This window comes from Atta cephalotes (assembly GCF_000143395.1).
Source record: "Atta cephalotes unplaced genomic scaffold scaffold00019, whole genome shotgun sequence".
In the NCBI taxonomy this organism is placed as follows: domain Eukaryota; kingdom Metazoa; phylum Arthropoda; class Insecta; order Hymenoptera; family Formicidae; genus Atta; species Atta cephalotes.
Genome location: NW_012130083.1, coordinates 5,384,698 through 5,398,791, shown reverse-complemented (window position 1 = coordinate 5,398,791; position 14,094 = coordinate 5,384,698). Strand labels below are relative to the sequence as shown.

The 14,094-nt window shown below is 29.3% G+C and overlaps 1 protein-coding gene across 1 annotated transcript in view; it reads left to right on the top strand.

Moving 5' to 3' along the window:
• LOC105619127 (matrix metalloproteinase-17) overlaps positions 1 to 14,094 on the top strand; it is a 182,445-nt gene that overhangs the window by 56,085 nt on the left and 112,266 nt on the right. The window contains exons 2-3 of the mRNA XM_012200657.1: positions 3,039 to 3,140; positions 4,591 to 4,760. Of these exons, the coding sequence (XP_012056047.1) occupies positions 3,039 to 3,140; positions 4,591 to 4,760 (272 nt within the window). The remainder of the gene's footprint in view (positions 1 to 3,038; positions 3,141 to 4,590; positions 4,761 to 14,094) is intronic.

Genomic DNA, 14,094 nt, shown 5'->3' with positions numbered 1-14,094 from the left:
ATGTGACTTTAAGAGATAGATACAATTGAACATCTGAAAGGTAGATTGAATGGGGAAGGAAGATCGAACATCAATCGCTCTAATGACATCCCGTGATTTCAAAGGCTCTTTTGTCGAGGAAGATGGAGAACATCGCATTTAGGTATCATTGGTATTTGAAAAGTTTTAAGGATACGCGAAGATAAGCAAAATTATCTGCGTCATTCGTTTCCAGCAAATTTTCGCAAAATTTTACAAAAAATAGTCAGTAAATTCATTTATAAAAATTTGTACTCGAATTTTTTATTAAAAACAGATTCAAAATCCTACAAAAATATAAGATAAATTTTCTGTCACTATCCGCCAGTTGGATCTTATATAGGATGATACAATATTAGAAAATAATTCAAATCATATTAATTAATAATTATGTGATTTAGCAAACTAAATTGTTTCGCGCTTTTCTCGTTTCTCCGTAATGTCGAACGTTCTTTCATCAAGAATAATTTTTTTTATCGTTTTCTCGTACCTTTTTGTTCTTCTTTTTCACTTCGCCGAAAGTCGGAACAGCGCGCGCGCGAACTTTTTTATTTCCTGGCACGAATCGGAATTCGTTCCCGTGGCGGGCGACGGCGGTCGGGAACAAGACGCTTCCTTCGTCTGGAGCGACACTCGAGGAACCCCTAAAGATAGCGACACCCCGCCACGTGTCGACTAGCAGACTTCCGACCGTTTCGTCATCTCAACGGACACTTTCCGCGAAATTTGCGGCGATTTTAGTGCGCCAGCAATCCGCGAAATTACTACGCTGCTTCTTTTCACACTTTAAGCATGAGAAATACTCATTAAATTAATAAAATGAAATTGATAATTAACAATTCCTATAATATAAGAATCCGTTGAATGGGAAATGGTCTGTATGGGAAAAATGTACAATCTTGTCAAATGTATAATAATTTTAAACAGAATGCATTGCTAGAAAATAAATTTCTTAAAACAGATTTCTCTAAAATGGATTGTTACAAAATAAGTCTTTAAAAATATAAATTTAAAATTTATTCTAATGTAATTTATTCTAATGTAATTGAACAATAATTATTCTTGAGATTATTATTTATATAGACATAAAGAGAATAGAGATTTTTTATTTTGAATTATTTAAATCTGTTTTTATCTTTAATTTAATAATTTATTCATAAACATGATTGAAACAAAAAAAATTTTTTAATTATTATTAAAATTATTATTTTTAAAATTATTTTATATTATTTAGAATTAATTTGTTGGATAATTTATATAATATATTATTCATATGTATTTCATTTATATATATGTCTAGTTGAAAATTTATAGTTTAATTGTACATTATAGAAAATTCCTCTAACAAAAAAATCCTTAAATTTATGTAATTATCCTTAAATTAATGTAATTATTTTAAATACAACACTTAAATACAACTAATGGCGATATAATTTAATAGCAAGCTAAGCTTGTTTCTAATTAATTTCTCGGGCCACATAAATACCTATTCTCCTACATAAGTTTGCATATGCACTATGTTTAGCTGGTACGTTTATGTACAATATATTACATTTACATTTTGCGTAACATGATATATGGTAAATCTCCGTAAACTCTATACAGTCTTTCCGGATCTCGCAGCCTATAATTTACATTTACAGCCGTGCAACATTACGATCTAAAAAGAATATTTAACGCGAAATAACTGACCGTGACTCGACATGCGAATGAACGTTTATATCTTATTAATTTCTATAGATTTACGATCTTTCACCTTTTGCTTGGCCTTTTCATTCTCTTCTGCAAATTATCTGCAATTTTTGTATTATTCTATCTATAAAGTTATTCGACAAAATTATATTTTAATAACATTAAGGCTAAGAGATAGCATTTGTTAAATTTTTATTCGCAAATAAATCAATTACCAAAAATATATAATATATTACTGTATTTAAGGATAAATATTTTTTTAATCTTTTTGGCAATAAAATCAAATTATCGTTTAGATGAAATCAAAATTTCGCGTTTATTATTCTTACTAAGTTTTTATCCGACTTTTTGGTCAATGTATGTTTGTTAGACAGAAAAAGTAATAAAAAAAATGGATACACAAGTGAAAGGTTAACAAAACAAAACTAGTTTTATGAAAAGGTCCGAAAAATATTTTTCTTTCGCAATTTCAAGTACGCTGAATATTTTTCAGCATCAGCTGGTTACCACAATTTTTTTCCTTTACACAGACAAATGATGACACACAGATAAATCAATACAGATACAGATAAGTGCAAATAAGCATTTCGTATTTGCACGCACATATATATCCGTTATACGCAAACATATATCTTTTATATAATACACGTTTTATCGTTACGGTAACGATCTCGTGTCGCAAAATAATTTCCACTTTGATTCGGTCGTGTTTTCGCGCTCGTTAGCAGCGTGTAAAGAGAAAAGAAAAGATTTAACCGATTTCTATCACATGCGACTCAATAAATTGTCGTAATAGTCAATGAATCAAGAAAAAGAAAGAGAGAGAAAGAGAAAGAATTATCATTTTGTAATCAACGCCGCATGTACTATCTGATAATGTGAGTACTTACTGAACTATTTCTCATTAGGTCGGTTGGCAAGTAATCACGGTAATGTGCATAAATTAACAGCCCAGCGCACGAGAACGTAGAGTGGTTGTAAATTTGCGAACACAGGTTAAATTCAATGTGGATATATTAGATTTTCAGCTTTGAATTACGAACAAATCAAAAATATAGATTTTCATAAATTTCTTAATGAATAAAATATTTTGCTTCATATTATTGATTAATAATATTAAATCGATACTATATCTGATAACATATCTGATAACTTTGATTATTATGTCTGATAACGTATAAACTTTATATGTAAAATTTTGTTAAAGACAAGTCTTTGAAAGAAAGAATATTTTTTTATATCTAATTTTAATTATATGAACGTCATATTATGAACGATTATTTTTTATTCATTTAACATCATTTAACAATTTCTTTTCTTTGTTGCAGCAAAATTATCTCATGAAATTTGGTTACTTACCTCAGACTGATTTGGAAACAGGAAATCTGCGAATGGAAGGCCAACTCAGGGATGCTATCAAAAATCTTCAGGTAAGCAAAATTATGATATAAAGAGAGATAAGATTTTATCCCGTCGTAAGATACAAACGAGAAAAGTATAGTAATTTAATATCTCTATTCTTATAAAAAAATACAATTGAATTAATGAAAAAGCTATTGAAACGTGAATAGTGAACAATACTAGATTCGAAAGGTTTTCCAATTATTATTTCCAATCGTTTCCAATTTTTTCGTGAGTTCGATAGTATTTTTCCAAAGGCAATTTTTATTTTTTTAAATAAACTTTTTTTTTATATATTGCGCAGAATTTTTATGCAATTTGTTTATACAGTTTTAGAATTTTAATGAAATGTTTTATTTAGTTTTATAAATTTATAAATAAAATTACGCATTAACTTCTGTAATTTGGCTTATATTAATTATTATTTTCGTTGCAATTTACGTAATATAACATTTAAAGTAATACAAGAATTACCAAATAGAGTTTACATCAATAGAGTGAATCTTTTTATTTATCTCGGAAACACTATCCATCGATTCCCTGGAAGCTGTCGCGAATCGATAGGAATTCTGTTGAAAGAAAAATGGAGCAAATGTCCTGAGAGATTTTGTCAAATGCAGCCATATATCCTTATTCTCGATTCACATGCAAATCTTCATTGAGCGAACGCGCGAGAGCATTCTTACTATTTTTCTATCGCCAATGTCTGCATTCTTAATCATTGTCTGAGAGCAATAGAGCTCGATGGATTGCTGATCGATGGGATCAAACTCAAACGCGGGATGAAACTCATCGGAATGCTTCGCATATTCTAATCTCAGATCTAAAGCTCGAGTTCCATCTGTAGACTATGTCTCTCGATGGTTTTATCGATAATCACGTTTGTCAGATTCCCGGCGCGTTTCTGGTTGAAATGTTCGAAAGCATTTATCTCTGTTCAAAAAGATATAAAAAAATCTTCTTAAACTAGAGGAAGCGGATTATGTTTTCCGAGAAAAGCTATGCAAATGATAAAAGAGAATATTTATTGTTTAAAACGCTTATCATTTAAAGGCAGATATTAATTCAAATTGCAATGCGGCTTAGATTTATTGATTATTTGTTATATTTCGATATTTTTATTTAAAAATGTTATATTAAATTTTACATATAGAGAACAAATAAAAGAAAAGAATATATTTCTATCTTTAATATAAATATTTTATAGATTTATTTTGATTTATAATTTTTTTCATAGACTAGAACAACTAAAGAAAATATAGAAACTTATTATGAAAAAGGATAATTGATATTATTGCAAATAATTATATTTCCAGTGATTCTCGATTTTTTAAAAATATTGATTAGCTAATATATAAAATAAATGAAATTTTCAATTTGATACTTTTTTTAGATACCTAAAATAAAATTATATATATAAATTTAAAATAAAATTTTAGTTTTATATGTTAAATCCTGATGTACCTTTCCAATTTTTAGAAATTCGGTGGTATTCCCGTGACAGGGGAGATTGACGAGGCAACAAAGAAATTAATGAAGGCCAGGAGATGCGGAGTATCGGATCACCCAGATCCCAGATTCGCCAAGACAAGACATAAGCGTTTCACTATCCATGGACAACAATGGCCATATCGAAATCTCACCTGGAGGTAAATATATCTTATTATATCAATGAAATAGAGTAGTCTTAATATACAATACAATTATTGAGAACAGTAAAACACGGTATAAAGCAGATCATGTAAAATAAAACGAGATTAACAAAAACATCATCTTTTTAAAATATTATTAAACCATATATATTAAAATATTATAATTATATATATTATAATTATAATATTATAATTATATATTATATTAATATATATTATTATATATCTCAATTTTTATCTGGGCAAATCGAGAACAAAGTCATGCAGTTTACCTTTGATTGAAAATCGTTACTCAAGAATCCGTATAATTTCATCGACGAGGTTGCGGATGAGTTGCAAGTCATGCATTGTCGAGATGCGATGATTTTTCACGGCGATGAAAACTAGTGGACGGATTTATTCGCGGCTCGTCAAGGAGAACGATAATAATATTCCCCGCGTTTCTCGACGCGACGATAATTCATCTGTGGGGTACCTGTTGGTCTGAGTCGCTCTAAACAGGATGTCTGGCCCCTTAATTGCGAGCTTCCTTGTCGGGACCTCGCCCCGCATTAACGCACTAACCCGACTCGGAAATGCCATTGACATTGTTGGTACTCGGCCAACAAGCGAACCTTCTGAAATCTCTCGCAAATTGAACTGCTGCAAGAGCATTTTCTTGAAAAGATTAGACACGCTTTAGCATGCCAAGACCGTATTTGCTTTTCTTGACACGCGAATCTCCGTTATCAGAACATGCTGTGAACTTTAAATACTTGAGCCTTCGAAAACATACCTTTTTATTTTTAACATGTAACATTTTTTTCTGTTTAATTTTTTAAACAAAATGTTTCCTTAGAAATTTGTGTTGTCTAAAAATACATTTCATTTTGGTAAGTATTTATATTAGTATCATCAACTTTTGTTCAGCGTTTCAGCTGAGATTTCCGAATAGATATACAAAAATAAGATATAACATTTTCTTATTTACTCTTTATATGCAAGAATTGAAGAATTTCTTTTGAAAAAGAAACTAGTATATTGATTAGTGATCAATCTGATTAGCGTCAAAACGTACATTTACGCTTAATATACGTGATTTAAATTTATTAATAAATACAGTAATTGGTTATTTATTTATGGTTGAGCTTGAAGAATCAATTAATTTTAATATTTGCAAATATTAAAATTAATTTTAATTGTATTGAATTTAATTGTATTGAATGTCAACGATAAAACAGATTTCTGTTGATTTGAATCATGCCGGTATCACAGAAAACTAACAGATTCGCGTTGATACGAAGAATAGCTGCAATATCGGCTTTACTTTGATGCGTCATGTGGCACCCTCTAGCAATCAATTGATAGAGGTTACTTTATTGATTTATAATTAAATCGCGTTAATTAAACAAAATATTGAATTATGAAATAATTTGTATTTACATTTATTTATCGAAATAATTTATATCGTATTTATTGCGTTATGATTGCAACATTTTATCTTATTTTTACACAAGCTTAGCTATAAAAATTATAATTTTTTTATTGATAGAAAAAAGTGTAATTTTGTTTAGCTAATGTTGTTGCTTAATTATTTTTTGATAATTATACGATTTGAAATTTTAGAAGGTAATATAATATAGAAAAGTTGAAATACTGTACTATGTAGAAGAGATTTATTTTTAATGATGCAATTTCAATTTATGATTCATGCATTACACAGATTACACATTTATGCCAATATATTTTTACTTTTTATCGTGTTTATGTATATCACTTTGCAAATTTGTGTAATTTTTAATGAATATCATAAATGTCCTGAAACTTTAAATTTGTTAGATTATATTTAGCAGAAAAAAAGAAATAATTATTATCACTGAACAAACAAAATATGTTAAAATCGACAGCATTGCTTGTGTTTTTCTTACGGTTCGTAATTTATTATCGCTATTACTCTCGTTAATTAACTGCCGCATTGTTTAAAATGCATTTACGTATTCCTGAGTTGCACTCTTCGTGACTGTTACTATCTTGTACGATATTTAGCGTGGTCGCTAATATTCATGTATGCTAATTAGCTTGAATCGTACAGTGAGCCCATTAATTAGCCATCTTAATGAACCGGATCTTCTGTAGGCAGAGAAAGACCACGATAAACCTCTCCGACGTAATTTTCACTCTCGCCGGGAAATTCTACGGTGGCCGAACCCAAATTAAAGTGCGTATCGACATGATTGAACAGATCGAGTAATTAACTTCGTTATCCAGTTATCATGCTACAATTCCCTTACGAATTCAGTCCATGCAAAAAAGGCTAAAGCCGAACAACCAACCCTTTGTGTACAATTTCGATGGGGGCAAATTTGACAGATTTTCGCGCGTGCCGAAAACGAGGGTTCGTTTGCCTTCCTAACTAGGCTCTATTTGTTCTTTCCGGTGCGCTTGGTATCAAAGGAGGATACGAGTTTTTTTTTATGGAGAGAAATTTGCAAGACTCTGTGCATTAAAAATTCCATTTTACAATAATTCGTATTTTTATTTCATTTTATTTTCATATTTTTATTTTATCTTTAAGTGCATTTCTTTATATAAAGGTTTTTATTTTGTGCATTTAATAATTCATGTCGCGGTTTGTCTTGAAAATCTTATCCTCGGTCTGATGAACTTTTTTTTTTAAATAAACCTTTATAATAAAAATACTTATATTTTGTCGTTTCTTAAATATATAATTATTTTTATGATTAACAGAAATTATTTTTTTTTTTCATTTGCAATTAAGTGCGATTTTAAGTGCGACTACGGGAAAGAATTAGAGTAGAGACAAGCTCTGTGTCTTAATGGAGAATGTGGGGTAAGAAATTAACAGCGACGGCACTTCCGCTAATTTTCTTCACGATCTTCCAAGCGAGTAACTCGTCGAAATTAACGACGTCTTTGGAGTTTCGAACGTGAATTTTATATGCCTCGTCCCCATAAATTTCATTTTCCTTTTCTAAAATTTAAGTAAAGTACTTGAATGGAAATTATAATTTAGAACAGAGTTTTAATAAACAAATAATATCAAAAGGGCGTCGTACCAAGCTGTTTCTACTAAATAGTTCTTTATAAACAACAGATCAAGATTGATAATATGCAAACAATAATTAAGCATAAACGTTTCAACTTCAATCGGCTCATTCTCAATGTTGAACAAATATTTTAATTAAAACTGATAACGAATAACGCAATTATAATACTCATATTACAAATTTAATTCCTTGAAGTAAGCAAATGCAATATGACCCAATTCCTGGAAGCAGTCTCATGAACCTTAGTTATAGATGTTTGTCATAGAAATCATCAAGATGATTAAATTTTCAATGCTATCATGTATGTCGTTAATAAAACTACTCTCAACAATAATAGAGTCAGCCGAGATAAAGAAATATTTTAGAATATAGAAAAATGAAATTATAAATAAATTAAATTAGAAATTACTTAGAATATAGAAAGAATATCCATTAAAGCGCTTTATGTCTCTTGTAATAATTGTAATCTATTGTTTTAATGCATTAATGCTACAAATATGATTGTAAAGTTCAATTTTTTGTATTCTAATCCATTATACTAATCCTTGTAAGAAACTCAAGTTTTTAATATATATATATATATATATATAAATCACCGAATATAATGCAAGAAAGATTTAATAATATTTAATAATATTTTTAACGAAATCCAAGTCTTATTTATATTTTTATAACGCAAAACATTATTTTTATGTTTCATTATATTATATTTGAAGAAAATTACATGTTTTACAATTTTGAAAACTTTATAATATTATAATATTTAAAAAATAGTAATTATTAGTATTATGTAATAATAGTATTATGTAATAAATATTTTATATGCTGGGCTCTCGTGATATGGGACAGTTGCAATATAAGAATTGTATGTGATTTAGAATTCTGTACAAAAAGAGATGTTATATTGGCTTAAGAACTGTCACTGTTTACGGGACAGAATGTTTCCAGGGTTGACTACGTGAGCCACGAAAGCATAGTAGGATTCGTCTTGTACGCGACGGTTTGTATAGTCAACTGGACTTTGAGGAGATAAAGATAAATCCCCAAAGTCGGAAGTTGATCTATCGTGTTTGTCTTTGCGATATATTAGAGAAAAGTTGCTCTATAAAAATCAGAAGGATACGTTTTCAACATGGTATCAAAACATTTCGCTTGATCGTGTTGGAATCTTAAGTAAAAGAATAAAAAAGAATAAGAACACTGTTTACTTGTAAAATTTTATCTGCAAAATACATCCATGATATAACAAGTGAAAAAAATTGCTATTTTTATCGATTATATTATTGATACATTATGAGAGAAAATTACTTTATTAATTGTGTTGATAAAGTAAAATTAATTTTTCTTTCTTATTGTAGAACAAAACTAATTTTATAATAAAATGTACAAATTTTAATTAGAAATATAGATACACATGTACGGAGAAAACATATATTGACTTATTGTTAGAATATAAAATGCAATTATCTATTTGAGAATTATGTAATATTTTAGATGCTAAAAGCCTAACTTTGCTTTCCGCTGTTTTTAAAAATAAGCTTCTATAACTTCTGCTCTTTATATATTGAAATAATTAGTGCGACTCCATTATCGTTTGCTACGCCGTAAAAACACTCAAGGATCTTAAATAAATATTTTTTTAATGATAGCCATAAACAAGAAGTTCACGAATTATTTAATCGGAAACATCCATGAATTTTTCAGATAGAAATCGACCAAATAATAGCAACGTATAAAGTATTGACACGGTGTTATACGTTCCCCAAGTGACAGGAAGTTTTTTCATGAAAAGATCAAAGATTGATTTGATATTTTCCGTTTCTTTATTTATTTCTATTTTTCTTTTTATTTCACTCTCATCTTTTCTCCATTTAACTTTATTCAATATCGAATGCCAAACTTCGAAGTTGAATGCATAAAAGAAGGTGCCCCGGCAACTGAAGAGTATAAAAAATTTCGTAGCCAAATCGCTGGGAGCAAAATTAATCAAGTTAGTGATCTCGGTCCTTCTTTTTTCCACAGATTTTTCGTAATGTGCAATTTTTTGTAATGGAATATTTAACGTCGTGGAGAACAAATGAACGTTTGTTGAAAAATTTGTTTTGCCAAATTCTTATAAAAAGATTTAAATTATATTACTACTTACAAAATTTATACTATACGTTTATAAATTTAATTTATTTAATCCGATCGTTCAAAATATCTTTATCGTGTTAAGATATTTTCTCTCATATTTTATTAGTGTCCATAAAGTGCTCTGTGACAGAATCGCTATATTAAGTCGCTTCTTAACAAAAGCTCCGTATGATTCCCCACGTTTGAAATATTACGCGTATTATATTGAAATGGCAGCTCATTCTGCCCGCAGTAAGCGAAACATTTTCGCGCATTTTACACGGATGTGGCGAAATTTACTAGCCAGAAACTAGAGCATCGTCGTTTTATGGCGTTTCCCTCGTGTGCTGTTGTCGGAAGAAAGAGTGCCCGAAGTGCAAATTGAATCGGAAATACATGTGCGAGAAAATTTTTGCGCGAGTGTTATCGAGATTGAAGCTATCAATCAAAGCAGCAATTGATATAAAAATATGACATATTACATATAAAGTTACATCAACTTTTGTAATTCGCACGAGATATGCATCTCTATTACAGAAATTGCAAAGGCATGCTCGGCAATTTTTCATAGATATTCCCATTACAATAAAAATAAAGTAAATAATAGAAGAAAAAGAAAGTCAGTATATGTAAACGAAATTAATTTGGCAGGGAATAGATTAATATATATATTTTTTATTTCAATATGAATATATATACTACGTAAAAAATATATATATGTATATAAGATTAATATATATCATAATATAATTTAACGCATTATATATCTTTATTACATACATTTTCATAATATCGAGAAATATAAATAAGATATTTGCATTCGATTTCAGGATATTACTAATTACCGCTAGAATATTTGAAATCAAAAGAGAACATCTTATCGATAATTCAAATACAAGAGATTATCGAATAATAGGCTCATTAGGAAAACAATGTGTGTAGCGCAATTTCCGTTTCTATTAACAATCAGTATTTTTCGTCTCATTTCTCATGAATCTTGCTTTTTGCCGCCATCCAGTTAATGATTGTCTATTGTTTGCAAAAAAGAAAAAAATAATTGTTACATAAATTTTTATACTAAATATTTTTTTTATTCTTGTTGTATAGAGAGACATTTGCGACTTTTTTTTCGATAAAAAATCATACATTTATAAATTAAAAAATTTGTATTACAAAGATGCTATGTCATTCACTTTTTTTTCTTTATAAAGAGTTTGGAATTTTACAAGCTTATTTGGTTTATTAATTTAAAGATTTTTCCATTTATTTAAAAATTAGGAGAAAAACATTTATAATGTAGGAAAAAATTATATTTTTAAATTATTATAAATTCTTTTAGTAATATTTCTGGTATATAAATCCGCGTTAAATTTTAAAATTACATAATTAAAAGTCTGTGTAAAAACGTATTTTCTTTTTCGAATTTTCTCGAAAAAGATACATTTTTATTTTGCTGGTTCTGCAGTTTGACATTTATACGTGGAAAATCGTAGGTGTTCTTTCGAGGTCAGATGTCAACATTTTTAAAGGGCAATTGGACGATCCATACATCTACACAAAGAGTGGCGTTCTATACACCTGGTTTCATTTCAAATTGATGAGTTCGAATCGACCATGTATTATCTCGTCAGTGAGAATATTTTTCTTGATATCCGACCCGGGAAAAATCAACGTGCACAATATTCTCCACAATATTCGTGGATTATGCTGCGCGCTTCACTCGTGGTCCAGATTTTACGACTCTTGGATGTATGAATATGATTATACTCACTTGCATGAAAAAATTTATGGCTATTATTCGCGACGCTGGAATTATTTACAGTGCACGAAAAAATTTGCGAATTTGTCGACATAATATTGGAGCTCTCATAAATTATTCTAGCGACTGGAATTTTTGCGATTAATTTGAATTTCGACAACTACATTTTTTTATGATATGTTGAAAAATATTTATTTAATAATTACTCTAATATTGTAAAAAAAAAATGAAAAGAAATGGCACGATTTTAAATTACTTTTATTTTAAGCTTAATATTTTTAACATAAGTTTTTTAATATAAAATATTAACAAAGAAAAATTATTAAAGATTGTACAATTAACAAAAAAACAAAGTATACTTTATATTAAAAAAAAAAATTAAAAAGTATTAAAATATGTAGTATTGTTTTAAGAAAAAAGATAGCAGAATCTTTTTATAAAAAATATTACCAATTATTGTATTTTTCTGAATTTATACAAATTAATAAGTATATATACATTTTCCTTTTTTGAATATACACATTTCTTGAAAAATTGTAAATAAGTGACTTATTAATTTTTATTAATTAATTTATATACAGAATGTGTCACCAAAATTCGGATAAATTTCAATTCAAATTTTCCGCTATATTGTGCCTCCGCCAGAGATTATTGTTGGCGTCCGAGAAAGTCTGATGCTTCTAGTAAACAATCATATTCTCAAAATGGTCGCGATGTTGAAATCAAATGCGGAGTATAATCAAAGAGCTGCAATCATCGAAGGCCTTTTCTGGACACTCAGCAACGGAAATAATTCGGTTCTTTGGATATCCGAGATCAACCGTTTATCACGTTGTGACAAAATATACGCCTTTAGAACAATTCAACGAAGGTTCCAGTATGCCAGCGAGGAAGAGTCACTCGAAAGAATCGTGAGGATTCCCGCAGTCGTTGAAAGAACTCAAACATTGATTTCGGATGATCCAGGGCAATCGTTGCGAAAATTAGTATCGATTGTTGGTGTAAGCGAGCCAACAATGCATCGAATTGCCAAGGAGAACCTTCGACAAATCACATTAAAGATACGACAGATGCTTTCTGAGGCTGCCAGGACAAGCCGAGTTACTCGCCTCGCTCCCATTCTGGCCTCCCAACAGTCTAGATTTAAATCCCTTGGTCTACTACGTATGGAGCGTAGTTGAAAGGATCACAAATAAGTCTCGGCATCCCAATGTGACGTCATTAAGGATCGCTATTGAGACAGCATTCGTCGACATGGACAGCGCTACATTACAGCATGCGAACGCTTCAGAGAAAATAGAGGCCATCATTCAAGCTAATGGGAGATATATTGAATAATTGTGTTCTACAGGGATCCCTCCAAATGTCATGTAAAAGGATTTTTTATAATATTTAATTTTTCATTAAAAACATTTTGTTTCATTAAAAAAGAAATTGTTCGATTTGTCCAGATTTTGGTGACGCATCCTGTATATTAAAGCACAGATTTTTATAGGAAAAGTGTGTGGAGAATTTAATTTCCAAAAATACTTTGATCTGTATTTTATCACAAGAAAAGCAACATGTACATTTTTGAAGATAAGATAGACACGCACATAGATATACCGCAATCTCGGAAAAGTTAAGACAAGATAATTATGAGTATTTTCAATTTACTGGCAAGAAAGAAGGATAATGTACATTTATTATAAATATGTTTTCTCTTTCTTTTTCATATTTTTTTTAGATTTGTCCTGAATACGCCAATGAATAAAAGAAAATGTTTTATCCTTGTGCTGATTTTTCTCTCGTTTTTCTATAGTCATGTTAGATTTTTATTATTCTCTATCTTTCTGTCTTTTTTAGATAAGATTGAAAACTCACAAAAAATATAATTTCTTGAATAAAAATTTTGCATGAAAATTTTGAACTAAAATAACTTACTTAGAAATCTTATCAAACGACGCGGTATCTATCATTAGCTTTATCTGGAGTTTTGACATTAACAAAGACATTAACTTTAGATTAAAATAACTTAGAAACTAAAACCGCAATCAAAAATCTAAAAACACTTTTATTAAATAACGTTATCGGTATTTTTCGATTGCGACAAGTCCGAATAAAATTGGTGCAGCCATCATCGAGATTTAGAGATCGAGTTTCGAAAAGGGATCATTTCAGATTTTTTGATTCTTTCAGTCGAGTGACATATACATATAAAGCGCTTTATTCAGCTGCCTTTCACAATATCTTCATTCAATTAATATTACATTAAAATTATCATTATAAGTAAACATTAATGCACAAACATAATAATTTTTAATATATATGTGAGATTATACATTAATCAATATACATGAGATAAACAGAGATAGAATGAGAGAGAGAGAGAGAGAGAGAGAGAGAGAGAGAGAGAGGAGGAGGAGGACGG